Source organism: Pipistrellus hanaki, assembly GCF_964339955.1.
Source record: "Pipistrellus hanaki genome assembly, chromosome: 6".
NCBI lineage: Eukaryota > Metazoa > Chordata > Mammalia > Chiroptera > Vespertilionidae > Pipistrellus > Pipistrellus hanaki.
In genome coordinates, this window is record NC_140508.1 from 5266841 (window position 1) to 5294230 (window position 27390).

The 27390-nt window shown below is 54.2% G+C and overlaps 1 protein-coding gene and 1 long non-coding RNA gene across 5 annotated transcripts in view; one reads left to right on the plus strand and one right to left on the minus strand.

Moving 5' to 3' along the window:
- The window catches only part of OSBPL2 (oxysterol binding protein like 2), a 42671-nt gene extending 16007 nt beyond the window's left edge, over positions 1-26664 (plus strand). For 2 of the 4 annotated variants that reach the window (XM_084888996.1, XM_084888994.1), the window contains exons 3-14: positions 325-469; positions 3842-3917; positions 8954-9088; positions 9721-9818; positions 12742-12924; positions 14839-14946; positions 15807-15896; positions 17263-17386; positions 19024-19149; positions 19946-20069; positions 20886-20976; positions 25335-26664. In XM_084888996.1, the coding sequence (XP_084745122.1) occupies positions 325-469; positions 3842-3917; positions 8954-9088; positions 9721-9818; positions 12742-12924; positions 14839-14946; positions 15807-15896; positions 17263-17386; positions 19024-19149; positions 19946-20069; positions 20886-20976; positions 25335-25437 (1403 nt within the window). In that variant the 3' untranslated portion in view covers positions 25438-26664. The remainder of the gene's footprint in view (positions 1-324; positions 470-3841; positions 3918-8953; positions 9089-9720; positions 9819-12741; positions 12925-14838; positions 14947-15806; positions 15897-17262; positions 17387-19023; positions 19150-19945; positions 20070-20885; positions 20977-25334) is intronic. The other 2 variants (XM_084888997.1, XM_084888995.1) reach the window with 1 other exon arrangement.
- LOC311625093 lies at positions 21276-25328 on the minus strand. The gene is made up of 3 exons (XR_014795429.1): positions 22018-25328; positions 21823-21909; positions 21276-21434 (listed from the first exon to the last, which is right to left on the minus strand). It is a non-coding gene; the product is annotated as an uncharacterized lncRNA (long non-coding RNA).
- Positions 26665-27390: the final 726 nt, after the last annotated feature.

Sequence of the window (27390 nt, forward strand, 5' to 3'; positions counted from 1 at the left end):
AAGGGTGTGAGCCATTGAATAAAGCCACAGGAACCCTGTTCTGGGTCCCTGAGGCTGAGCCTCAGGTCAGTGACAGTGCCCAGCAGGCCCGAAGGAACCTGGTGTATGTGAAATCCTGGTCAGAGAGGGCGGTCTGTCTCCCTTGGAAGCTCCCCCAGTGCTCCTGCTTCTCTGCCTTCGTTCTTGGGAAGCAGACTTAATGAACCTGAATGTGCCCGTAGAAGCAATGTAGACCTTCAGGGATTCTGCTTGCACAGAATTCTGGGAGGCAGGCTGTTAGCTTCCACGTCCTGCGAAAATGACCACTCTGTTTGTCTTGCGCAGGCTTTGATTCTGATAACTCTTCTGGGGAATTTTCAGAGGCCAGTCAGAGAGCCCCCGGAAGGCTGCCTGTGGACACCAGCAAAAGCAACGGCATTGGGGAAGCTGGGGAAAGGCCCCCACAGGAGAATGGGATTCAGAGGCACAGGTATGGCGCTCCACGTGTGTGATTTAGAATCTTCAGTGTGTCCGTGACGGCCCCCAACACACCGAGGCCGGAGGGCCATGTGGGCCAGCTCCTCTGACAGAACCCGGCATCCGTGCAGCCGAGATTTCCAGTCAGTGATGGTGCTGTGCGACTCCTGTTCCTGTCACCTGTAGAATGGCAGGATGGCCACCCTGCCCCACAGTGCTGGGAAGCCTGAGCGTGGCGGGCGACCTGGCACCACACCTGGGGCCTGGCACACTGCAGGGGACCCTCCTCCTTCAGTGCAGGGAGACCACATTCCCGTCTCCTCTCAGTGTTTCATTCGCAGGCCAGAAGATTCTGATGACCGTGACCCTATGCGTCAGCGGGGTGGAGCTCGTGAGGTGGTGTCAGTGGAAGGTGGGCCTCTGTCCACCCTGATCTGGCTTGCATCTGGGCTCCAGGGTGCCATCCACCTTCAGCCTGACCTTTCTGAGCTTTAGGCCCAAATGCTTACCCCACGCCTGCCCTGGAGGACTCATACTTTTACTTGTTCAGTCGCTTGCTCGGTCGATGTTGTCACAGCTCCTGCATGCTAAGGTGACCTGGCCCATGCAGGCCCGATTTCCGCTGTCAGCCCCTCCTCCGCACCCCGCAACTGGTCCATAGTGACATTGGCGAGTCAGCCCAGAAGCTTCCCCTTTTTCTCCCCTTCCCATTTCCCAACTCTGACACACGCCTGGGCCCCTTCAGTCCTTCTGACTGCTGTCACATCCACCCCATCCCCTGGGTCTCTGCAGTCACCCTGTAACTGCACCCACACCCCCTCTTTCTTCATGCTGCAGCAGTCACTTTTTCAGACAGGTCTAACCAGGCCATGTTCACCCCTCACTTAAAACTCAGGTGGGCCCTGGATGGTAGCTCAGTGGTTAAGAGTGTCAGCTCAGCACTGAAGGGTCACAGGTTCCATTTCCAGTCAAGGGCATGTACCTGGGTTGCAGGTTTGATCTCCAGCTCTGTCAGGGCACATGCATGAGGCAACCAATCCAAGTCTCTCTCTCCCCCTCCCTCCCTGCCCTCCCTTTGCTCTCTCTAAAATGGAAAAAATATCCTCGGGAGCCCTAACTGGTTTGGCTCAGTGGATAGAGCATCGGCCTGTGGACTGAAGGGTTCTAGGTTCAATCTGGTCAATCTGGTCAAGGGCACATGCCCGGGTTGCAGGCTTGATCCCCAGTAGGAGACATGCAGGAGGCAGCCGATCAATGTCTCTCTCATCATTGATGTTTCCCTCTCCCCCCCTCTTCCTGCCTCTCTGAAATCAATAAAATATATTTATATTTTAATTAAATATATATTACATATATATTTAATTAAATAATATATATTAATATATTTTATTGATTTTTTTACAGAGAGGAAGGGAGAGGGATAGAGAGTTAGAAACATCGATGAGAGAGAAACATTGATCAGCTGCCTTCTGCACACCTCTTACCGGGGATGTGCCTGCAACCAAGGTACATGCCCTTGACTGGAATCGAACCTGGGACCTTTCAGTCCGCAGGCCAACGCTCTATCCCCTGAGCCAAACCAGTTACAGCAATAAAAAATATTTTAAAAAAATATTTTATAAAAAAAAAAAAAATATATATATATATATATATATATATATATATATATAATTGATTTTTTTACAGAGAGAAAGGGAGAGGGATAGAGAGCTAGAAACATCAATGAGAGAGAAACATTGATCAGCTGCCTCTTGCACACCCCTCACTGGGTATGTGTCTGCAACCAAGGTACATGCCCTTGACTAGAATCGAACCTGGGACTCTTCAGTCCGCAGGCCGACGCTCTATCCACTGAGCCAAACTGATCTCGGCAATAAAAAATATTTAAAATATATATATGTATATATCCTTGGGTGAGAAATTAAAAGGAGAAAGAAAACCATCTCAGGTGGGTGTTCACATGGTGCCCCTCCTTGGAATTCCAGAACAGCACCCTTTTCCTCTCAGAAGTATCTCAGTGTGGACAGTGAACTCTAAGGTCACCTCCTCTAGGCTGAGGGCAGCATCCTCTCCTCCTCTCTGGCCCCCTCCCTACTGTCTCTGGGCCCAGCCACAGTGGCTTCTCTTGGGTCCTCCAGGGCCCCCACATCGGGCTGTGGTGTCTCCACCTCCTCCATCTCTGCTGTCTCCTCTCCCCTCCTCTTTCCATGCTCCCTTCTCAGCCCCCTGCAGTCTAGCCCAGATGACAGTTGCCAATTGACCAGGTGTCAATTGCTGGCAGCCTGGCATGTGGCGCTCTATAAATGGCAGTTTTTCTCATTTTGTCTCCAGCTGCCTCTTTCTTTTCCCTTCCATCCCTAAAAATGAGCAGTGTGCCCTGACTCAGCTGCCCTAACTGACATCCCAAGGGGGAGCTTGGGGTCCTTATGGGGTGAGAGCACTGCTGTCGCCGTTCCAAGCAGAGTGCTGGAGCGGAGGCGCCGGCTCAAGTCTTCCTGTCCTGAGAGCACTGCCCCGTCCAGGGAAGCACCGGGTGGTGCTCAGTCTTCAGTCTCTGGTCCATCTCACTTCCTGCAAACCCGCACCTCTGTCCCACTGGGCACCCCTCCCTCCCAGATGGAGTCAGGGTCTCATCCCAGCCAAATCCCCAGAAGGGAGACCAGGCCCCACTTGGGTCAGGGGTTCCCCATCCCAGTCTCCTGTGCGCTGGGTCTCATGGAGCAGACATGCCTGTGGGGCTGCCTGTGGTCTGCAGGGAAGTCACGGGGCAGGGACGTGCCTCAGGAACACACACACACTGAAAGGGGCAAACAGTGCATTTCTGAAAAGGTTTTCTTTCTTTTAAACTATTTTATTAAACATTTTTAAAAATATGTGTTGTTTTTTTATTAATTTCAGAGAGAGGAAGGGAGAGGGAGAGAGAGAGAAACATCAATGATGAGAGAGAATCATGAGTCAGCTACCTCCTGCACACTTTCAACTGGGGATTTAGCCCGCAACCCGGGCATGTGCCCTGATGCCCAGTCACAGAGCCACGCTGGCTGGGCTGAAAAGGTTTTCTTAATGCAGTTCCCTCTTGGGGACCTTGTGGCCTGGCCTCTGTCCATGGTTCTGCGGTGCTGCAGGCGGCTGGCACACTGCTGCTCTGGGAATAAGGCAACCTTCCCCAGGTCTGGAAGGAGAGTCATTGGTGTGGTCACAGTCATTTTCTCCCAGGGTTCCTCCCACAGGTCCATTTCTTTGGGACTGAGCTAGCAGGCTGATCTTTTTCTCCCCAGGCATGCCAGGAAAACGAGAGAAAAATGGTCATTGAGCAAAATCACCAGTCATAAGGGAACCTCACGTTGGATTAATAATAAGGTGTTGCTGTGGTTCCTGTTTTCAGGACGGCCTTGCCGGCCCCGATGTTCACCAGGAGTGACTTCAGTGTGTGGGGTATCCTGAAGAAGTGCATCGGCCTGGTGAGTGGCAGCCTGTCTGAGCTCAGCGTTAGACAGTGTGAACGCACAGAAGGGTTCACTCCCCACATTGTTTTGCTTTGTTTTGTTACTCATCATTCTAGGGTTTTTAAAGGAAGTGAAAGGGAGGGAGAGAAACAGAGAGAGAGAAACATTGATGTGAGAGAGACACATTGATTGGTTGCCTCCAGTGCCAGAATGAAGCCTGCAATCATGGTACCCTTCAGGCCATGGGCCAATGCTTCGTCCAATGAACCAAACCGGCTAGGGTGACTCTGCAGATTTATAAACGGCATGGAGTAAAGATGATGAGACCGGGAAGGCACAAAGATGTAAGGGGAGAAGGTGAGGAAGCGAGGTTACTGATGGACAGGAGGGAACGAGTCTCTAGGTTAAACTTGGGACGTTTCCCTCAGTGTTCTGTGATGTGCTCTTGGTAATCGGTGTGAAATGGGGGTGTTTGTGGGGTTCCTGGACACACATAGAGGGTGAGACCCAGAAGGCCATCCATGAGGGCTGCAGGCAGAGTTCTGATGCTTGGAGTCTGAATTGTTTTCCCATGCCTCATCTCACTTAATCCTCACAGAAGTCCTGGAGTGGGTAGATAGGAGACTCGGTAGAATCCTATTTTCTTTTCATTAGCCGGAAAACAGATTTAGAAAGCTTAGAAACTTGACCTGGCTAAAAAGAAGTAAGAAATGGTAGACCTTGAAAATGACTTCAGGCTTTGTCACTGCTGCAGTTAAATATTTACCCTCTGTTTTCCCTGTGTGATCTACAATAATAATCTGCTTCTTATTGATATTTCCTGCTGTGTTGCTGACAAATACCTGAAAGAGAAGCTGGGGTGCTTCACTGGGCTGGAAAAAAGTTTAGCTAAATCAGAAAGCAGGTCTAATTAAGCAAATTTATTCTATATCTATAAAAGTCTAAGTTGACTTGTGCACGTGTGATACATATAAACCTCTTGCTATCGCCAATCACATGCATGTGTTTCCATCTGTCATTGTTGATCATGAATTTGGTTGACACTTCTATTATAGAGAACGGGTGAATAGCGATACTAAAATACTTCTTCTAATTAATTTCCTTTCAATGTGCACGAATTCATGCTCCAGGCCACTAGTGTATATATATATATATATATAAAAGGCTAAGTTGCCATCTGTCCATCTGGCCAACCCACTGACCAGCCGGTACATATGATGCACCCCAGCAATTTAAAAATAAACGTTGAGCTGAAGCCGATTTGGCTCAGTGGTAGAGCGTCGGTCTGTGGACTGAAGGGTCCCGGGTTCGATCCCGGTCAGGGGCATGGATGTTGGTTGCGCGCACATCCCCGGTGGGGGGTGTGCAGGAGGCGGCTGGTCGATGTTTCTCTCTCATCGACATTTCTGGCTCTCTAGCTCTCTCCCTTCCTCTCTGTAAAAAATCAATAATATATATTTAAAAAATAAAAAATAAAAATAAACATTGATTCATGCATTCGAGATACATATAAAGGACTCTCTGGTGCCAATTGCATGCATGTGTTTTAATCTGTCATTGTTAATTGTGAGAGCGCCGAATCCTAACCACTAGACAACCAGGGAACCTGTTAATTGTGAATTTGGTTGTTTTTGTTGACATTCTGAAGCTGAAAGAAAGTGGTATTGTCAACAAAATATCTCTGAAGACCAATTATTGTTACTTCTATTATAGAGAAAGGGTGAATAGCAATATTAAAATATTTCTTCTAGTTAATTTCCTTTCAATGTGCATGAATTTGTGCACTGGACCATTAGTATTTCCTATATTTTGCTGAAGGATGGAGCTCTTTTTTAAAATATTTTTTCTCATTGATTTTTTTTTAGAAAGGAAGGGAGAGGGAGAGGGAGAGAGAGACAGAAACATCAATGCTGAGAATCACTGATTGGCTGCCTCCTGCACGCCCCCACTGGGGATCCAGCCTACAACCTGGTCATGTGCCCTGACCGGGAATCAAACTGTTGACCTCTTGGTGCATGGGGTGACACCCAGCTGCTGAACCACGCTGGTCAGGAAAGATAGGGCTCTTTTTAAACATGACTACCATGATACTGTCAGGTGTGCACTCTGTTCAGGGTTCCTGTTATCTCTGGTTTTGCATCTGTGTGTGGGGTCCTTCCATCAGGAGACAGCTTGTTGCTCTTGCTCTGAGTTTAAGAACTGCTGGGCTCAGTGCCAAGACCCATGCACTCTTTAGGGCTGCAGGTCAGCTCACACTGACCCGCCTCACATACTACCTGGGCTGTCTGCGGTGAGTGTGGTGTCATTAGGAGGTCAGCAGCAATGGACGAATCTTCCTCAGAGTCTTCAGATTATGTGTTTGATTCACTACCATCACCAAGTATGCTGGCATAAGTGAGTAGTATGTCTTTTTAATTTTTAAATATATTTTTAGTCATGTTAGAGAGAGGAAGGGAGGAGAGATAGAAACATCGATGAGAGAGAAACATCAACATCAATCAGCTGCTTCCTGTATGCTCCCTACTGGGGACAGCCCACAACCCCCACATGTGCCCTGACTGGGAATTGACTGGTGACCTCTTGATGTATGGATTGATGCTCAACCACTGAGCGACACTGGGCTCTTTTTTATGTATTTTAAACGAATAGGGTTTAACCTGCTGGACATGCTCCAGTGCATCTGTGGCTGTGAGAGCCTCTTCAAGGCTCCAGCTCACCCTGTACCTTTATTGTCCCAACCTGCAGCCAGCCACTCGGGGGGAGAGAGGCCTCGGGACCCTGCTGGGCCCTGGGGAGCTGCGGGCTTGCTCTCATCCCCAGTCTTCTTTACGTATTCTGTGGGGGACAGCAGCTGTGCTTTGATTTGTTTCAGGGATGACAGGTTGATTTGACCTCTTCTGGCTCACATATGTTTCTCTTCTCCCCCACACACCGACACTTCAGGTGTTGACGCTGGTGCTGCCTAGTGCTGATGGTTGAGCCTAGCAAGTAACCAGTGACTCCCTCGCTTTATCCCAAGTGCACGGCAGCTCTGGGAGCAGGATCAACTCACCCAACAGCGTGTTCGTCCCGAAATCCAAGTCCTTGGGTGCCCCTAGCTCTTGCAGTCCTCGGGGTGCATCTCCTATCCCTGCTTTGGGGAAGGGGCTCCTCTGGGTGGTTGTGCCCAGGGCTGTTGCATTTTATTCTCCATGCGTGCAGATTGCTTTCCTAAATAAAACTTATTTTAACATTGTAAGTCCTAAGTCAACGCTCTCAAACAAGAGTATCCCTCTATATGCTCATTCAGCTTCCTGTCCCTGTCCGTCCCCGAGAGGCAACAAATAAAGAAATTCTGTGCTCCATCTTTCCAGGAATCATAAAGTGATGTTGTGTGTCTCCTCCCATTTTCCTGGATAACTACAGGCTTCCCACCACCTTACCCACCCCCAGTGCCAGGGCTCCCAGGCTGCTTCCCACTCCTTCTGCCCTACCTGCTATTGGGTGTAGGCTCATTTCTGGACCCAGGGTAGTGCACGTGCAGCTCTGCCCAGGCAGCAAATCTGGGGGAGGAGGGGAACACCACTGCCCCCCACCAGCAGGTGCGGGGCTGCCTCCCACCACCGTGCCCACAGTGGGTGTCGGGTTCTGATGAGCAGGTGAGCAGTGGAATCTCATGGTCACTGTTTCCTCTCCTGGTGTGAGCCAGGCCAGCATCTTTCCTGAAATTACTGTCTGCGTTTCTTCCCCTCCTCCCTTGTCCTCCCTCCTCCCTTCTCTAGCCCCCCTCCCTGTCAGCAGCTTCCTGCTGGACGGGCCTCTGCCTTGTCTAAGTCTGTCGGACCTCCTCCCTACAACGCCCCTAGAGGCCCTGCAGCGTCCTCCTGGCTGCTCCTGCGCTGCTCGCTTTGCCTGAACGATGCCTGAGAGCAGCTGTCAGAGTGGGTGGTCTCCCTTCCCTGCCTAAGGCTTCCAGTCACCCTGGACAGGATGGGAGGCTAGTGATTCTTTTGTTTTTTATTTTATTAATTTTTTAAAAATCTTTATTGTTGAGAGTATTACATATGTCCTCTTTTTTCTCCTATTGACCCTCTCCAGTCCGCCCCCACCCCCAGGGCTTCGCCATTGTCTGTGCCCATGGGTTATGCATAGATGCACACCACACCTCCCCTCTCGCCTTCCCTCTGAGATTCCCTCTCTGCTCCCTGCTTCCGTGTATTTGGACCCACTCCGTTCATCAGTTTGTTTTGTTACTTAGATTCCACATGAGGGAGATCATGTGACACTTGTCTTTCTCTGACTGACTTATGTCACTCAGTGTGACACTCTCCAGGTCCCTCCATGCTGTCTCACAGGGCAAGAGCTTCTCCTTTGTTACTGCTGCATAGTATTCCATGGTATAAATGTACCACAGCCTTTTAAAAAGATATATATGTATTTTTATTGATTTCAGAGAGGAAGGGGAAGAGAGAGAGAGAGAGAGAGAGAGAGAGAGAGAGAGAGAGAGAGAGAGAGAAACATCAGTGATGAGAATCATTGATCAGCTGCCTCCTGCATGCATACTGGGGATCAAGCCCGCAAGTTGGGCATTTGCCCTTGACTGGAATCGAACCCAGGACCCTTCAGTGTGCAGGCTGTTGCTCTATCCAGTGAGCCAAACCAGCTAGGGCTGTACCATAGCTTTTTTATCCATTCATCTACTGATGGGCACCTGGGCTGTTTATAGATCTTAGCTATTGTAGGATGTGAACATAGGCATGCATACATTCTAGGGGGAGGGCCACTGGAGGCGGCCAGTTGGCAGCTCCTGCCACCTTGGTGTGCACGTGGTCTGGAACAGGGCAGGGGGCATGAAGTGGCAGAGGACTGGGAGCCATCCTATGGGAGACAGAGTGGAGCTCACCATGTGGCGGGAGGGCCTGGCTTCCCTTCCAGGTCGGTTCACCCAGCTCAGCGGGTTCCAGATCTTGTTCCCACAGGCCTTTGCTGCTCCAAGAAGTGACTGACGCGTGGGGCAGGCCAGGGGCTGTGCTTCCTGGGAACCGCCTGTGATGTCCCCGCTGTCCCTCCAGGAGCTGTCCAAGATCACGATGCCCATCGCCTTCAACGAGCCCCTGAGCTTCCTGCAGCGGATCACGGAGTACATGGAGCACATCTACCTCGTCCACAGAGCCTCCTGCCAGCCCAAGGCCCTGGAGAGGATGCAGGTGGGCGGGCCCTGCGCTGGGGGAGCCAGACCGCGGCAGTGAGTGGATGTGACCCTCTTTGACTGGGCACCTCTCCAAGGGAGAAGAGGCAGCACAGTGCACACGCACTCTGGGTGCTGTCCTGCCAGCAGCTGAGACATTTGTGCTGGGCGTTTCTCCACAGGAGTGCATGGGGCCTGCGCCTCGGCTCCTCCCAGTCTTTTTAGCACCACACCTGTGCCTGTGCATGTATGCGCGAGTATATGTGCTTGCCTGTCCACGTGTTCCCGTGCGTGTGTGAGTGTACCTGTGTGTGTTCATGCCCATGTGCATGTATACAGCATGTGTGCCATGTGTATTCATGTGCCCATGTGTGTTTAAAGGGGATAAACGCATGGCCCTTGCCACAGGGCATGCTGAAGGACTGGCTGGGACCTGGAAAGCAGCAGGGCTCCTGCTGTCTGTGGTTTTGAGGAAGTGGTGGTGACAAAGGGCACTTCCTGGAATCTCTGTGACCTTGGGCACGTTACAGGGGAAGACCGAACAGTCACTAGATAGTGAATCCTGATGCAGACATGCCAGGTGACAGCTGCTCCCTGCAGCCTCGGGCCCTTCCTGGTGGGGACTGCTCACGGCCTGTGTGTTGTTTGCAGTGTGTGGCTGCCTTTGCAGTGTCGGCGGTGGCTTCCCAGTGGGAGAGGACCGGCAAGCCATTCAACCCACTCCTGGGAGAGACGTACGAGCTGGTCAGGTAAGGCCAGGCCTGAGTGCCATGCACGGTGCTATGGAGGACGGAGGGTGCAGTTCTTCCTGCAGCATGATTCTGCCCTCTGACAGCCGGCCCTGTGGATGGCAGGTTCACTGAGGGGCCTGGAGCACTGCCGGGGTGAGGGGGGTCGCATATGGGGGATGTCGGGTCGATCTGTAACAAAACCCTAGTGCTGGGAAGTAGAGTTGGAAATGTGATCCTGTGTTGGACTCAGGAGTGGAGAAGGGAGAGTCTGTGAACAAGCTTGTTAGCTTTGGTGTGAAGTGGACCAGGGTCCCTGCCTCTCGTGCTGTGTGGTCGCTCAGAGTGAGCCTTGGTCCAGGCGGCCTGGCTGAGCGTGCCACCCAGAGCTCACAGGCAGGGTGTGGGCCCCCAGGCCAGAGGGTCACAGCCTGGCCGGCTCCGGAGCAGTTGGTGGCATGTATGGACTTTCCTGTTTCGCCCACCCTCGGGTCCCAGGGGGAGCCTCTTGCAGTCCTTTATTAAATGCTAGTTTGTCTTTAGTTATGACAGTGTGCTCTGCTGAGGAGATGTGTACAGTTAGGAAAAGGGAGAACGATGAGTCGGACATCTGTGAGTCGGGCTGAAGTCTGGCCACGGTCCTCTCCTGTGTGCGCACACGTTTCCATAATGCAGCAATGCTCGTTTATGTCCTTTTCCATTGAACCTTATGCACATCACTTCCCCGTGATTATTGAAACTTTTTCTAAATGTAGTATTCATTGATGATAAGACATTTTTCATTTTTCTGTCCTAGTTTAATTTGCAGCATTTTTTCTTTCTTTTTTTTTTTTTTAAAAAAAAAAAATATATATATTATTGATTTTGTACAGAGAGGAAGGGAGAGAGATAGAAAGCTAGAAACATCGATGAGAGAGAGTCATCGATCAGCTGCCTCTTGCACACCCCCTACTGGGGATATGCCTGCAACCAAGGTACATGCCCTTGACCTGAATCGAACCCGGGTCCCTTCAGTCCCCAAGCCGACGCTCTATCCATTGAGCCAAACTGGTCTCGGCTTTTTCTTTCTTTTATACAATAAAATAATGGTGTGTTATTTGGTCAGTGGCATCTTGGGCACAGAGAAGTGAAGTTTCTTTGAAGTTTCTAACTGAGGTCGCCAGCCCTTTACTACACATGTGTTGTGATGATTAGGTGAGTGAGTGGCTGGGGAATTGGGGTGTCTGTCTGCTTACAATGGCGCTGAGGTGAGTAGAGGCTGTGATGGTGTGTGCAGCTGTGTCAGCTCTGGTCACAGACCATGTGGGGGCAGGATCATTGTTTGGAGACGCGGGCAGGCCTGAGCACCTGCAGGCCCCCGCTCCCCGGTGTGACATGGGTTAGTGGTCACACCCCAGAGGCAGATCGGTGTCTCACTCGCCCGCCGGTGCCGTGGCTGTCCTCCCCTGGCTCCACTGGTATGGGAATGCCGTCTGGATTCTCGGTGGGGCTGCGTGGGCTGGTGGCGAGCAGTGGTCTCGAAGTCTTGCTAAGTGGAGAAAGCGGATGTGCTAGCAGAGAGCAGCAGTGTGTGCCTCCCGGGCTTCTTTGCCGATGACAGGTGCAGCAGGTGACCATGGGCTACAGCATGCCACAGCGAGAGAGACGGTGAGCAGCCCTGTGCCTTCAGTTTAGATACGGGGAAACTGAGGCCCAGATGCCCAAGAGTCACTACTAAGGGGGTCTTTTATTGGAATCCAGTAGCGTTGTCCTGATACTTATGCTGAGCGGGTGTCTGCCTCTGTCTGCAGGTGTGGGTGCCCGTGGCCGGGATCCGGCCTCAGCTAGATGCGAGCAGAGGGGTTAGTTAGTATCTTGGTACATTCCGAGTGTCATTGAAATGTCTTGAACAAAAGGGAGTCAAGGCATGGTATGAACAGAACTTTGGCGGTGGAAATAAGCCCCATGGGATGAAGGAACATGACTAGTGCTGAGTGCTGGGTGAACACCTCATCTGCACCCCATCAGGCCCGGACCACCATTCCACGCCGGACAGAGAAAACTCACGCTCTTTCTAAACCCCAGTTCACTCTCCCATCTCAGTCCCAGGTCCCCGCGTGCCCGTGTCTGTGGCTCATTGTGCATCCTGGGACCTGAGCAGCCTTCCTGTTAGGGAGCCACAGATCCTCCTGGGCTGCTGCTGAGAAAAGACTGCTTTGCTTAGACAGGCATTTATTGTGTAAATTACATGCCTTGGCAGGCAACCTTTAAAAATCTATTTTTTCAACTTTTTTTCCTCTGTAATGGTTGGAAATTCAGATTCCAGTTAAGTTAGTAATTATGAGGTTGAGCTTTTATAATGATTAAACTACAACTGTAGGTGTATTCACAGATCCGGAATAATTAAAACATGACATTCTTCTTGAACAAGAGAGTGTACTAAAAATCCTATTTCCTGGACAGAAATATCTTAAAGCGTGAGACATCTCATCACCCACCTTACAGGAGCCTAGAGGAGATGGAAGAGGAGCCCCTGGGAAGGCTGGGAGTCATGGCTCCTGGCGGGGGGCAGTGGGTAGCCCTTGAGCGCCGGCAGGCGTCTGCCCTGGGTGCACTCAGGCACTGGCTAAGCGGTCGCCAACCTTTCGGACCTCACGAACCACCAATTGGTGATCGCTGCTCTAAGAGATGCTTGCAGACCTCCGTGTGCTGGGTGGCCCCGTGGAGCACAGTTTAATGCATGCGTGTGGTGTCAGCATTAGGCAAGTGTGACACCAGAGCATAATTCTGTGTTGCATATTTCTGCCACGTGTGGCAGCGTGGAGTGGTCCCCATTTCCCAGGGCCTCTCCGGGACATGAGGGCCCTGCAGTCCCGTGCGCGTGGCCCCTGAGCTGACAGGGACGCTGTGCTGCCTTCATGGGTTTTGCTGTCACTAACGGGCTCCCCTCTCTTTTCGTGCCTAGGGAAGACCTAGGGTTCAGGTTCATATCCGAGCAGGTCAGCCACCACCCTCCTGTTAGTGCGTTTTACTCTGAAGGACTCGGTCAGGACTTCCTGTTCCACGGCTCCATCTACCCGAAGCTCAAGTTCTGGGGGAAGAGCGTGGAAGCGGAGCCCCGGGGCACCATCACTCTGGAGCTTCTCAGGTGAGCCTCCTGGGCCGGAGCTGCCTCCCTCCCCTCAGCTGTTTGTGGAAGGAAACCTCTTCCCTGGGGCTCTTCTCTGGAGGGAGGGGCCGGGCTGCCCCCTGTTAGTGCCCACCTGACACGCCCCAGGCGGCCTGGGCGTGCTCCCTCGTGGCCTGCGCACACTCCGGGCACTGTTGTAGCAGTGACCTATCCTGTGCGAAGACCCCACTCTGCAGCTCAGGACGTGGTTTCTGAGCAGCCGGGACTTGCGCAGGGTCATGCTGGGCACCTGGGACTTGGGCACATACCTGTTTCCCTGGCAGTTGGTGCTGACGTCCCTCAGAGCCGGGGGTCCAAGGGGAGAAGCCACCAGGAGGGAGCCAGTGTCTTTTATGACCTGACCCAGAAATGACTCAACTGCACCCTCCCCCACACTGTGCTGTTGGTCACACAGACCTGCCCTGCCGAGTGCAGGCGGGGTGAATTCCGGAGCCACAGCAAGGGGTACCTTGGAGGATGCCCCACCCCTGTCCAGTCTAAATCTGCCTGCCCCGATCTGATGTCGATAACACACTGCTAACGTAAAAAACGTTCAGCCTGTGAAGAGTGTTTGCGAGTTTATTTGAGCCAAACTGTGGATAATTGCCGGAAGCAGAACCTCCAGTGTGGAGACAGGGCTCTGGAGAACAGCGGGCTGCACCTTGTTCATGCATCACTGTCACAGGAGGGCGGGTGGTCACAGGAACTCCATTGGTGGTGGGTGAGGGGGGCGGGAGTAAGCACAGCGGGAGACCTCTGGGATTGGATAAGAAGTAAAATGATGGACACCTGCTTCTTTTACCCAGCGGGTGCGGGATAGTTAACAATTAACTCCATGACAGGGGGGGGGGGTTATGTCTCCGCAGAGTGGTGCCTGTGCTCTGAGGGGTCCAGAAAAGGGAAATTACTCTGACCTCCGGGATAGGTTGTCTGAGATGCAGAAAGACAACAGGCTCGGCTAAGGTGGAGATGGACCTCGTCAGGGAAGAGACTCACCTAGAACAGGACTTCGAACCGTCACTGCTTTTAGTTTAAAAAGTTTAATTTCAGACCATCCTGTGGTTACTGAGTTTGCAACACCACCATGCAGGCCTCCCTGAATTAGTCAGGTTAGCATGTGGCCTCTTTTTGTCCACACCTCAAAGCAAAAGCTCAAAAGTGGAGTCTGTAGCATCTGCAGAGCCATCAGAGTCCAGGCCACAATGGGGGAGGGAGGGGCTGTTCTGAGCTGCGGCAGCACCGTGGGAGCATTGGATGGAACCTGTTCCCTGTTGGCCCTGCCTGGCTGGCTGCCAGGGGTGCATAGGAACCTCGGGGAGCAGTTCTTCCGGGAGACTTCGCGGTGGTCTTCTTCACTTTCCTGGGACAAGGCGGGTAGAGTTGAAAGGTTGCAAACCTTGTTGGTTCAAGTGTCTGGCTTCCAACTGGGAGATTCAAGGCATTGCAGATATTTGTCTCGAAATACCCTGCACCGAGCTGATGTCGCAGCCTCCCTGGGACACAGATCTGGCAATCCGCTCCCTTCATGTCCGGGGGCCTTTTCTTCTGGGGTCAGGTCACGGGAGGATGAGGAACAAAAGGGAAGGTGTGCGCAGTGCTGTTGCAAACTGCAGACCACGCATCCCACTGGGAGCACCTGGCGGGAGGTGGTGGCTCTCACATCCTCACAGCAGAGCTCTTTGTCTCAGTCGCATTGATATCAAGTAGAAACCTTTGTTGTTGCTACAAAGGAAAGAAGAATCAAACGAATGCTAAGTAAGGAGCCGCTATTGGAGGGAGTTCAAAGCAGTGCTCTCTGCCGTGGGTATTAGGGCAATTACTCCCTGCTGCTGCTTTCCTCGTCCGCACCGGTGTCTGCTGGCTCTGACAGGCGTGCTTTCTGGTCTCTGACAGACACAATGAGGCCTACACCTGGACCAACCCTACCTGCTGTGTGCACAACGTGATCATCGGGAAGCTCTGGATAGAGCAGTACGGCACGGTGGAGATCCTAAACCACAGGTACCGCACGCCGCGTGGCCCACACACTGTCCTGGAGGCTGGCTGTGATCTCAGGACTCGCTTTCACTCTGCTCTGCCCCTCCCTGTCCACCTCGCTGTCCAATTCCCTCGCGTTGGTGGGAATTGGTTCTGGTCAGCGTGAGGCACCGTTCACGCTCTGTGTTGAAAGTTTTCTTTCTAATCACAAGTTAACTTATTTTGAAATTTTTAAAAATATATTTTATTGATTTTTTTACAGAGAGGAAGAGAGAGGGATAGAGAGTTAGAAACATCAATGAGAGAGAATCATCGATCAGCTGCCTCTTGCACACCTCCTACTGGGGATGTGCACAGACCGGAATTGAACCTGGGACCTTTCAGACCGCAGGCAGATGCTCTATCCACTGAGCCAAATCGGTTTCGTCTTAGTTTGAAATTTTAAACAATACAGTGATCATCCTCTGTCCTGTCCACACTGCGGCCTGTCATTCCTTCTTCCTGGACATCCTTGATACCAGTTCTGTTTTCCACAACCTCATTGAGATGTAATTCACATGTCATAAAGTCCACCCAGTAAAAGTGGGCACCTAAGGATAGAGTGATATGTACTAAGTACTGGACTGTGCAGCTGTCCCCGCGGGCACTGCTGGGGCCTTCCCGTCACCCTGGAAAGGTCCCTGTGCCCTTGGCTGTCACTCCCCAGCCCCAGGCAGCCTCTGCTCTCCCTCCTTCCCTGTCTCCTTCCCTCCCTCCCTCCCCCCTCTTGCTTCCCCTCCCTCTCCCACTCCTGTTCTTGCTCTTCCTCTCTCACCTTGTCTCCCGCTCTCTCATCTTTCTGGACGGCTCAAGTCCCACAACCGAGGCCTGTGCTTCTCCCGCAGGACTGGAGACAAATGTGTGCTCCACTTCAGACCCTGCGGGCTGTTTGGAAAAGAGCTTCACAAAGTGGAAGGACACATTCAAGACAAAAAGTAGGTCCGCGTGCGGGTTGGCTCAGAGAGCATGTGTGCACTTCAAAGAAGGTCATTAAACAATGATGTCTGTTCAGGGCAGGAAAAATTAGGACCCCTTTGTACCGTTCTTTACTTAGAAAACCATTTCATGATTGAGCATAACAGGAGGTAAAAGCAGCTTTAGCGTCACTCCAAGGGTGGGGAGTGGCGGGGCCATGTGGACAGGCGGAAGCAGGAGGGCTCCTGAGATGCTGCTGCCGGTTTGCAGACCACGCGGCTGTAGTCTGGCCCCATGTCCTCCCGCGCCATGTGTGCGGGCGGGCGGTGAAGCTCGCGAGGCTCTGTGAGCTTCACCACACGACACTGGTTCTGCCAGTCGTAAAGGGGGAAGTTAAAGGCTTTGAGCAGAGAAATGGTTAGTATCGTTTTAGCACATTGTCTGAGTTTTCCCCTCTTTGGTTTAGTAATCTCGTTTTGGGTCTCAATTTTCTCATTTCCCCCATAAGTGATTTGGGCCAAGTAATGGCCAAGACTCCTTTCCGCTCCCTGAATCTGTCCATGCTCAGTAGAAACAAGCTCCTGCGAGCAGCAGGCCTTCTGCCCAGTCCCACTCAGCCTGGGAACCACTGTTCCTGCACCCTCAGGACAGCAGCCTCTCCCCGGAGGTCCGGCGCCCACTGGTCTGGTTTTGTTTTCCACCCCAAACTCGAGTGAGCCGTTTCCTGACGCTGGCCTGTGAGTGACAGTGCGCGTCCATCGAGCTGTCTCCTGAGAGGGTGCGGCCTCTAGGCTGGGCCTCTGAGGACGGTGCCCCGGCCCCCCCTGGCACAGCAGCTTTCCCGGGAGCTCGGGGCCCCTGTGCTCTCCCGGAGGCTGCACAGGAACCGCCCGACGCTGGCTCTGCTCCTTCGGGAGCCAACAGGAGGCCCGTCTGGGAAGGGCCCAGAGGTTGTTACTGCCTGAGGAAGCAGGTGGCAGAAGGACACGGAGTCCGCCTGTCAGTGTGGCCTGGAGGGAAAAGCACGCTCCGCGGGAAGAGGCCTGTCCGGGGTTTATAGAGAAAGGGCTCGAAGTCAGCGCTCACGGGGGGTCGGCACATGGGGTTTTACATCTGAGCATGGCCTCTTTGCCTGTCTCCACCCTCACCCACCTTGTTAGCTATTGCCCTTCCCTCTTCCTTCCTTTGGTATTCGGTATCAGGACCATCAGTGTCGAATGGCAGAGCAGAGATCCTAAAATGCAAGTTTTTGTCTTTGCGTCTTTGTGCAGAGGTAGCCTAAGATTGTAAGAGGACAGCCAGGCAGGACTGACGCCGCGGTGGAAGGGATGCTGCACTGGGGTGGGTGGTCTGTCTGAGCCTGGCTTCCAAACCCCTTGGTTCCAGCAAGAAGAAGCTCTTCATCATCTACGGCAAGTGGACGGAGTGTCTGTGGGGCATAGACCCTGCGGCGTATGAGTCCTTCCGGAAGCAGGAGCGGAGAGGGGAGACCCCGAGGAAGTCACAGTCGGTAAGGCGCTGCCCGGCTCCTACCCCACTCCTACCCCACTCCTGCCCCGCTCCTGCCCCGCTCCTGCCCCGCTCCCACCCCGCTCCTGCCCTGCTCCCACCCCCACTCCCCACTCCTGCCCCGCTCCCGCCCCCCTCCCGCCCCACTCCTGCCCCTGCTCCCACCCCCACTCCCCACTCCCGCCCCACTCCCACCCCCCCGCTCCCCACTCCCGCCCCGCTCCCGCCCCCCTCCTGCTCCTCTCCTGCCCCCCTCCTGTCCTGCTCCTGCCCCGCTCCCGCCCCCCTCCTGCTCCTCTCCTGCCCCCCTCCTGCCCCGCTCCTGCCCCGCTCTCGCACCATTCCTGCCCCCCTCCTGCCCCGCTCCTGCCCCGCTCTCGCACCATTCCTGCCCCGCTCCTAGCACTGCTTGGCAGAGGAACCGGCCATGACCCCCAGCAGGGCCCTGTGGGAAGACGAGGCACAGAACCTGCTGCCAGTGAAGCTGCTGTCTGTGGGCCACTGGGTCGGGAGGGTGTATCTGCACTCTGACAGCGGGAGGGCACAGGTCCTGTGTCACAGCGTCTGTCCCCCAGGCAAGCAAAGTAGAACCAGGCGCTTCCATTTCCTTCTGGAAATGCCATGTTCTGGATGCCTCTTAACAGACCTCCTGTCTGCCTGCCCTGTCAGCTTAGACCTGTTCAGGCGAGTGAGCGTCCTCTGCCGTTTCAGTTCTGAGTCCAGACGACACCTACAGTCAGGGCTGTGCCAGGCAGGGGGCTTCTCCCGGGAGCCTGCATCCCGCTGCCCTAAGCCTCGGAGCTGGACCTGGAGATGCGCTCACAGAGGCGCCCCGTGTTCTCGATGACACGCCCCTCAGGCGGCACAGGCCTTCCCGCCTGCTCCGTGTCTTCATGTGGTCGTTCCCATGTGCCGGCAGTGTGGCTTCCATGACCTGTCACTCAGAGAAGTTAAATTCCACTTAGAGACTGTGCAGACCGGCGTGTTAGACCCTGGCTGATGCCTTCGGTGTGCACTGAGCTTCGCTGTCCTGGGCAGCCTGGAGGGGACAGAGTGAGGTTTAGCTCTGGACCTCACTGTGTGCCTGCTGTCAGGTGGCGGGCCCTTAAACTGCGTGGGTCACACAGACACTTGTCACACCAGCACACTGTCCCCAGCAGCTGCGTGAATAACCACTGCTCCATCTCCAGGCGCCCTCGGGTTGGAAAGGTAGCCGCAGGCGGCATATCTCTGTAAAGGGCTTGGTCTCCAGTGGGGTGTGGTCTAGAAGTGCTGGGATATCACGCGATCCCCCGTCTGGACCACGTCCTTATTGAGGACAGCGCGGAGGGAAGTGCCCCTCTCAGAAATGAGCTGCTCAGTCCCCTTAGCTTAGATGAATGTGCTCTTGATGGTGCCAGTTCCTCCTTTCATGGTGCCTGACTCCCAGGAGGACAGCCGTGCCTGCCACTGACTCCGCACCCTGTGTTCGGGGCCCCTGTGCAGGAGCCCGTGCAGGGGCAGGGGAGCCCAGCCTGTAGGCCACAGCGGGGCAGCGGCGCCTCCTTCCTCATCGTGCTCTGCGTGGGCTCAGAACGGGGTGAAAGGCACCCGAGGGCCACTCCCTCCGGCTGCCGACCAGCGTGCTCTGTGTTTCAGGCCATTGGCGTGGAGGACGCTGGCACTGAAGTGGACGCCGTGCCTGAGGTCCAGGACACTGTGCAGGTCATTCCAGGCAGCAGGCTCCTCTGGAGGATTAACACCCGGCCCCCCAACTCTGCCCAGGTCAGTGCTTCCCCCCTACCTGCCCTTCCAGCCCCATGTGCACACCAGCTACCTCAGGCCTCTGTCCCAGAGCAGATAGAGGACCCTCCATCCCCTGATCAGGCTGAGCTCAGTGTGAGCCTCCGAGGACTTCCTGTCCCGCAGAACCTCCAGCAACACAGCAGTGCTCTGTCTGCATGAGTCATGGCATGTTGACACAGAATTGGCACGCATGTCTGCACACATCACAGTATCACAGTGGCCCCGGATTCTCCTGGGTAGAGGTGCCTCGGGACACACCATGTACCCTGGAAGGTCTATACAACCACATCTTACCCAAAGGGGTTTCCAGAGTGGCTTGCAGGGGTTGTTTTCCCAGTGTGTCAATTTAAATGCTTCAGTGCATTTTGACATTTATTTTTGAAAATTAAACTGACAATTTCTATTACATATAAATTTGTTGCATACAATAATATATATTAAAATACATAATAAATATAACATTATGTAATAAATTATATAGTACTTTTCATATTCTGAATTAGAATAAATATACAATGTATTATAATTTTTTATTGTATTACCATGTCCAATAACATAGCAGAGCATGTGAAAAATAAGCCACTCATCCCAGAGATGTTGGGGAGTCAGACCTACAAGTTGGGCATCAAGTAGGGTGGCCTAGAGGAGCCCAGGCTGGTGCGTCTCGGGCCCAGGAAGGAACCCTGCCCCGTGTGATCCTGACGGGGCGTCTCCAGGGAGCGTGTCTGTGGCTCCAGGGTGGGCGGTGCCGTCACAGATTTCTGTCTGTCCTCAGATGTATAACTTCACCAGTTTCACTGTCAGTCTCAACGAACTGCAGACGGGCATGGAGAAGATCCTGGCCCCCACAGACTGCCGCCTGCGTCCCGACATCCGAAGCATGGAGAACGGCAACATGGGTGCGTGCCTGAGCACTGGGCAGTTACGTGGCCGCCCGGGGACGGCACAGCACGCGGACTGCCAGCGTGACGGTTTCAGAGTCCAGCCTGTAGGACTGGACTTTTGTAAATAACAGTAAGGTTAAGTTACTAGAAAGATGCGATGAAGAGGAATACACACCAGTCAAGTCCCAGTACTCGATTCTTAGGTAGAGTGCAGGCTGCCTTTCAGAACCGCATGCTGGTCGATAAAGTCCCCACAGCCGTCGTGTGGGCCCTGCTGCAGGTGGGATGCGACAGTCCTGAGTCCGGCACCTGGCGGCACACGCTGGGTGACCGCTGTGGGGCGGCAGGCGGGGTCAGTGTGATGAGCGGCTGCCTCCTGCTCACCACGCATTGCTCTGAGCGAGGGCAGCAGCACTCCCGGTGCCTATGCAGGGTGCGCCTGCTGCGGTTTGTGGGTCAGCAAATTGCTCAGGGACGTGTGTGGAGGGCAGGGCGGTGGGTGGGCACCTGTGGTCGGGTCCTCAGTCCTTGGGACAGCACAGCCGCTGACCCGAGGGTTAAGGTTGATGTAACCGTCGGTGTGAAGGAAGTGGCTCCAGGGTGGGACCCATGCCAGGGCTCTACTGACATTGCCCCTGTGGGTGACATGGCCCAGGGCTGAGCACCTGCCCGGGGCTGGTACTGCACTAGGACCCCATTGTCTCTCTACGTCCCGGGCCAAGGCCTTTGGGTTTGGTTTCCTGACGACAGTTACTCTCCATGGTTCTCGAACGGTGACCAGGAGCGTCACTGTCCACCTGACTCCTCACCCAGCCGTGTGCTTGGGCCTAGATCTGGCGAGCCAGGAGAAGGAGCGGCTGGAGGAGAAGCAGAGGGAAGCCCGGAAGGAGCGCGCCAAGGAGGACACGGAGTGGCAGACAAGGTGAGACCCTGCGTGGATGAGGGGACAGTGAGGAGGACCACATACCTGGGGACAGTGAGGAGGACCACACACCTGGGCACAGTGAGGAGGACCACACACCTGGGCACAGTGAGGAGGACCACACACCTGGGGACAGTGAAGAGGACCACACGCCTGGGGACAGTGAGGAGGACCACACACACCTGGGGACAGTGAGGAGGACCACACACCTGGGCACAGTGAGGAGGACCACACACCTGGGCACAGTGAGGAGGACCACACACCTGGGGACAGTGAAGAGGACCACACGCCTGGGGACAGTGAGGAGGACTACACACACCTGGGGACAGTGAGGAGGACCACACACCTGGGGACAGTGAGGAGGACCACACACACCTGGGGACAGTGAGGAGGACCACACACCTGGGGACAGTGAGGAGGACTACACACACCTGGGCACAGTGAGGAGGACCACACACCTGGGCACAGTGAGGAGGACCACACACACCTGGGGACAGTGAGGAGGACCACACACACCTGGGGACAGTGAGGAGGACCACACACCTGGGGACAGTGAGGAGGACTACACACACCTGGGGACAGTGAGGAGGACCACACACCTGGGCACAGTGAGGAGGACCACACACCTGGGCACAGTGAGGAGGACCACACACCTGGGGACAGTGAAGAGGACCACACACCTGGGGACAGTGAGGAGGACTACACACACCTGGGGACAGTGAGGAGGACCACACACCTGGGGACAGTGAGGAGGACCACACACACCTGGGGACAGTGAGGAGGACCACACACCTGGGGACAGTGAGGAGGACTACACACACCTGGGGACAGTGAGGAGGACTACACACCTGGGGACAGTGAGGAGGACTACACACACCTGGGCACAGTGAGGAGGTCTACACACACCTGGGCACAGTGAGGAGGACCACACACCTGGGCACAGTGAGGAGGACCACACACCTGGGGACAATGAGGAGGACCACACACCTGGGGACAGTGAGGAGGACCACACACCTGGGGACAGTGAGGAAGACTACACACACGTGGGGACAGTGAGGAGGACTACACACACCTGGGCACAGTGAGGAGGACCACACACACACCTGGGGACAGTGAGGAGGACTACACACACCTGGGCACAGTGAGGAGGACCACACACATCTGGGCACAGTGAGGAGGACTACACACACCTGGGGACAGTGAGGAGGACCACACACATCTGGGCACAGTGAGGAGGACCACACACCTGGGGACAGTGAGGAGGACTACACACACCTGGGCACAGTGAGGAGGACTACACACACCTGGGCACAGTGAGGAGGACCCACACCCCTGTGGCTGAGAAGTCATCTCTGCTTCGGCTCCTTGTCCAGGCTGTACCCACCACGCTGATAGGCTGATGCTCCCAAAAGTAGTGCCACCTGCTGGAGTGAGACAGGTCACCTGGGACCGGCCTCCCATTCCTGGCCCCTGGATATTTGACCCTGAGCACTTTTTAAGTATGGTAAATTAAAAAGGCAATATAGCCAGAGCCAACCCACTAACTGAGGGGAAACAGTTCTCAGAGAAGAGGTACTGTGCGCCCAGAAGCCCCCAGGTGCTGCTGGGAGTGGCGTGCTATCCCCACATGTTCCCCATCCATATGATCCGGTGCCCCAGTGGCCGTGATGGGAGCGGGCTGGCTGTCTTTCCCCTGCCTGGGAGCACTCATCCCATGAACATGTGAGTGGAGTGCACATGTGTGTGCCTGCACAGGCCTTGACCCAGAGGAGTATCACAAATTAGTTGTCATTTGTTCTTTCATAGTCATAAGTAGATGCCCGGTGCATGAAATTCATGCAAGGCCTTCCCCTAGTGCCAGCACTGGCTTCCCTCTGGCACCTCGGACCCAGGCTTCCCTCCGGCTGCTACCAGCCTTGGCTTGGTCGGAAGGATGTCCGCTCTAATAAACATATTACACTTTTATTATTATAGATGTGACAACAGTCCACTTAATAAGGACTTGGTTAAGTACTGTAATGTTTAAACAAAATTTAAAGGTACATGTAAGCTACAATTGTAGTCTTAGAAAACTGGTGGTTCTGAGTTGTTAACCAGGATATTTTTGCCTGTCGTGTTCAGGGCCCAGTGAAGTCACCTGGTGACTTTTATGCGGCTATCGTTTTTAAAACTAACTTTCAAAGGGGTTGGGCTTCCTATTTAATATTATGTTCTTAACTACAGGCCTGGTGCATTAATCCCCCCCCCCCCCCCCCCGTGCATGAAATTTGTGCACTCGGGGTGGGGGTGTCCCTTAGCCTGGATTGCGAGAGGGTGCAGGCCAAGCCAAGGGACCCCATTGGTGCACGATTTGGGCCAGGGAGGGACGTGGGAGGTTGGACAGCAAAGGAGGGACCACAGGAGGGCTCCAGGGCATGTTTGGCCATCTTGCTCAGTCCTGATTAGCTGGACTTCAGTAGCAATATAACCTACCAGTCAGAGCATCTGCCCCCTGGTGGTTAGTGCATGTCATAGTGATTGGCCAACTGCTCGACTGTCTGCCCCTGGTGGTCAGTGCATGTCATAGCAAGCGGTTGAGTGTCCTTAGCATATCAATAGCATGTTACACTTTGATTGGTTGAATGGCCAACTGGACGACGGGACACTTAGCATATTAGACTTTTATTGTATAGGACTAGTGGCCCTGTGCATGAAATTCGTGCACAGGGTTGGCGGGGGGGGGGGGGGGGGGTGTCCCTCAGCCTAGCCTGCACCCTTTCCAATCTTGGACCCCTTGGGGCATGTCTGACTGCTTTTTTAGGCCTGATCATTGTGGGAGCAAGCCTAAACTGGCAGTCGGACATCCCTCTCACAATCCGAGACAGCTGGCTCTCAACCACTTGCCTGCCTGCCTGCCTGATTGCCCCTAACTGCTTCTGCCTGCCAGCCTGATCACCCCCTAACCACTCCCCTGCCAGCCTTATTGATGCCTAAATGCTCCCCTGCCGGCCCAATTGCCCCCAACTGCTCTCCCCTGCTGGCCTGATCACCCCAACTGCCCTCCCCTGCAGGCCTGGTTGCCCCCAACTGTCCTCCCCTGCCCACCTGGTTGCCCCTAACTGCCCTTCCCTGCAGGTCTGGTCACCCCCCCCCCCCCAAACTGTCCTCCCCTGCAACCTGGTATCCACATCCTCAACTGCCCTCCCCTGCAGGCCTGGTCCCCACATCCCCACCTGCCCTCTCCTGCAAGTCTGGTTCCCCTCCAACTGACCTTCCCTGCTGGCCTGGTCCCCCTCAACTGCCTTCCTCTGCCAGCCTGGTCACCCCTAACTGTCCTCCTCTGCCAGCCTGGTCATCCCCAACTGGCCTCCCCTGCTGCCTGGTCCCCCCCAACTGCCCTCCCCTGCTAGCCTGGTCCCCCCCAACAGGCCTCCCCTGCTGCCTGTCCCCCCCTCTCCCCCCAGTTGCCCTAACCTGCAGGCCTGGTCCCCACATTCCTAACTTCCCTCTTCTGCAATCCTGGTTGCCCCCAACTGGCCTCCCCTGCTGGCCTGGTCACCCCCAACTGCCTTCCCCTGACAGCCTGGTCCCCCCCCCCCCAGCTGCCCTCACCTGCAGGCCTGATCGCCCACAACTGTCCTTCCCTACCGGCCATCTTATGGCAGCCATATTGTGACCACATGGGGGTGGCCATCTTATGGGAGCGTGTGATGGTCAATTTGCATATTGCATCTTTACTATATAGGATAGTTTGATATGTGGAATTTGCTGTTTCAGGAAACGATAGTTGAAAATAGTGTTCCTACACTGTATTTTTTTATTGTGAAAATAATGACATTGTATCTTGAGAAGACAATTACTTCTACCCCGCGAGTCCGCCACACCTGCTCCCACTTCTCTCCACCACTCAGAGGCCAAGGGGGGTGACGGATGTGCTGGGAGCCTGATGGAGGCTAATGACAGTGACTGGTTTGGCTCATAGACAAGCTGGAGGCCATTGTGACCCTCTCTGTCCTTGATCCGCCCCTCCCAGTTAACAGACCGTGCAGACCTGGCCATCTCGAAAGGATGGAAATAGCACTGTCACTGTTCTCACTGGAAGGCACAAAGTGGCTTGGGGTTCAGCGCCCCTTCTCTGGTGATGGCCCCGCCTGAGTGTTTTCTGTTAACTCCACGAGGTTTGTCAGGAAGTGAGGCTGACATTGGGGATGTGTGCAGGGGAGTGTAGTTGTGAAAATGTGATTACTAAGCCCGAGTTGAAGTGGCTGCCTTTAGAAACGCACATTTCTGGGTGATGGCTAATTAGAGGATTCTCTGTCCTGCCCGGAGGCCGGCAGCAGTGACTGCCCAGCCATCCCTGAGCCTCTTCTGTGTTGCAGGTGGTTCCACCAGGGCAGGAATCCACACACCGGGACCCCCGACTGGCTGTACTCAGGTGGCTACTTCGAGCGGGATTTCTCAGGCTGCCCGGACATCTACTGAGGTCAGGGAGTGCCCCAGGACCCGGGCCTCTGCCAGCTGGACTCCGCCACGTGGCTCCTTGAGTTCCGAGTACGGCAGCACCGGCCTTTCTAAGGACCGTGTTCACGGAGAAAGCACCATCCTGGCTGAGGACTCGATCCTAATTAACTTTTGATTGCCAGCCATTCATTATCGTTGCCGTCTCTCCATAAAGCTTCCCTTGGGATCATCATGTTTTCATTAAAACTTGGAAAGGAACATTCTTCAACTCCTTCTATGTGACAGGTCAGCTGGGGCATGCTCACCCGACAGCAGCCTGGATAAATTTGAAACTAGCGCAAGGAACAGGAAGGAGGGACCGTGTTCCTCCTTAGAATGCAGCGTCACAGTGTCCAAAAGTAGTTTAAATTGGAACCAGTAACAGAAAAGACAGATCTTGAAACTAACCCTGCAGCGAGCTCTCTGCGGCTAGGAACTGCTGTCTGCGTCGGGAACAGAATGAGTGTTTCAGAGCATTGGATTAAATGAAATGGTCGCTGTCAGGTTCTGTGTGTTTTTGCCAACCTTCAATGATGAAAGATAACTTTTAAATATTTAAGTTAAAGCTGCTTGACTAGGATTTGCTGAAGAGCAAGACATGCATTAATTGCCAACTGTATATGCAAACGGAAGCATTGCCATGACAGGGTCCAGAAACACTGCAAGTTGCTGACCAAGTGCCCAGACGGCTCCCAGCCTTGAAGGGAGCCCTGCCTCTGGCCGTGTCGCTCTGGTCTCCAGGGCTGTCACTGTCACTGCGGGCCAAACCCATGTCACAAACGAGCCACTCGTTAGAACGTTTGGTCTGTCACCACAGCACTGTGTCCTTGTTTTCCCAGCATGCGTGTTTGAAACTCAGGAGACAGGAGGCCACACCTGGTGTGCACTGGGGGTCAGAGCAGAGGCTACTGAAGGTGAATTGGGTTATTTCACAGAACACGGGTGTACATTCATCTCTGCACATGTCCTGATCAGGTGACTTTCTTTCTATAGAAATATCAACACGTAGATCATGGTACCACTCTCTGAATGGAAGACAATCTGCTGCATACGGGCGTGCACACACAAACACACACATGTGCACACCCACATGTGTGCACATGTACACATGCACATGCATGGAGTGGTGAGTTCCCTCTGAGAGGGTGTCACTTTTGTGTGCCCAGGCTTCAGAATCACATTTGTAATTAAAACTCTTTTGAAAGCCAAGACTTGCTCTGAAGACTTGATTTTGTAGCTTTGCACCTGGAAGCCCTGTGTTGTAACAGTCCTGGGTGCAGCCGTGTGCCCATGGACCCAGGGCCCGTTTTCCTGACAGTCCCCGGGAGTCGGCTATGCAGACAGCTCAACCTCGAGGAGCGTGTCTTGTGTAAAGTGTATATGATGGGAAGGGACCCACTGGTGCCAGAGAGCTAATAGGGAGCTCAGTGTTGGGGCTGGATGGTTGCATCCGGTGCTTTGGGTGGTGCAGCTCTCTCCCAGGAGAGGTGCTGCCTTCCCAGAGGGGGAGGGGTCAAGGTCAGGTGTCACCGGGACCTCGGATTTCATACAGGTGTGGCCTACTCCTGAGAAGGTCTTGGAGAAGCAGGGCTGGTCCCTCACGGGCATCACAGCACTTTGCCACTTGGGGCTGCTTGTCTGTGTTGCTTCTCTGGACACGTGCTCTCAGCAGGGAAGTGCCGTGCGAGACTGAGCCGGCACAGCCCTTCTCGTGGAATGGCAGAGGCCCGGGAGGGCCCCATGGTGGTCCTGGCCCCATCTCCCTCTCAGACTGTCCCCAAGGCTCACGCCGTTGGGCTTGAGGAAGGGTCAGCTGGCAGATGGGCGACACACCTGGTCCAATCCCGCCACTCTGGAGATGGGCCACGTGCGGCATGATGGGCTTGGGGCTGCCAGGAGACATGCTGAGGATGCAGCGGACAGGCCGCCTGCATG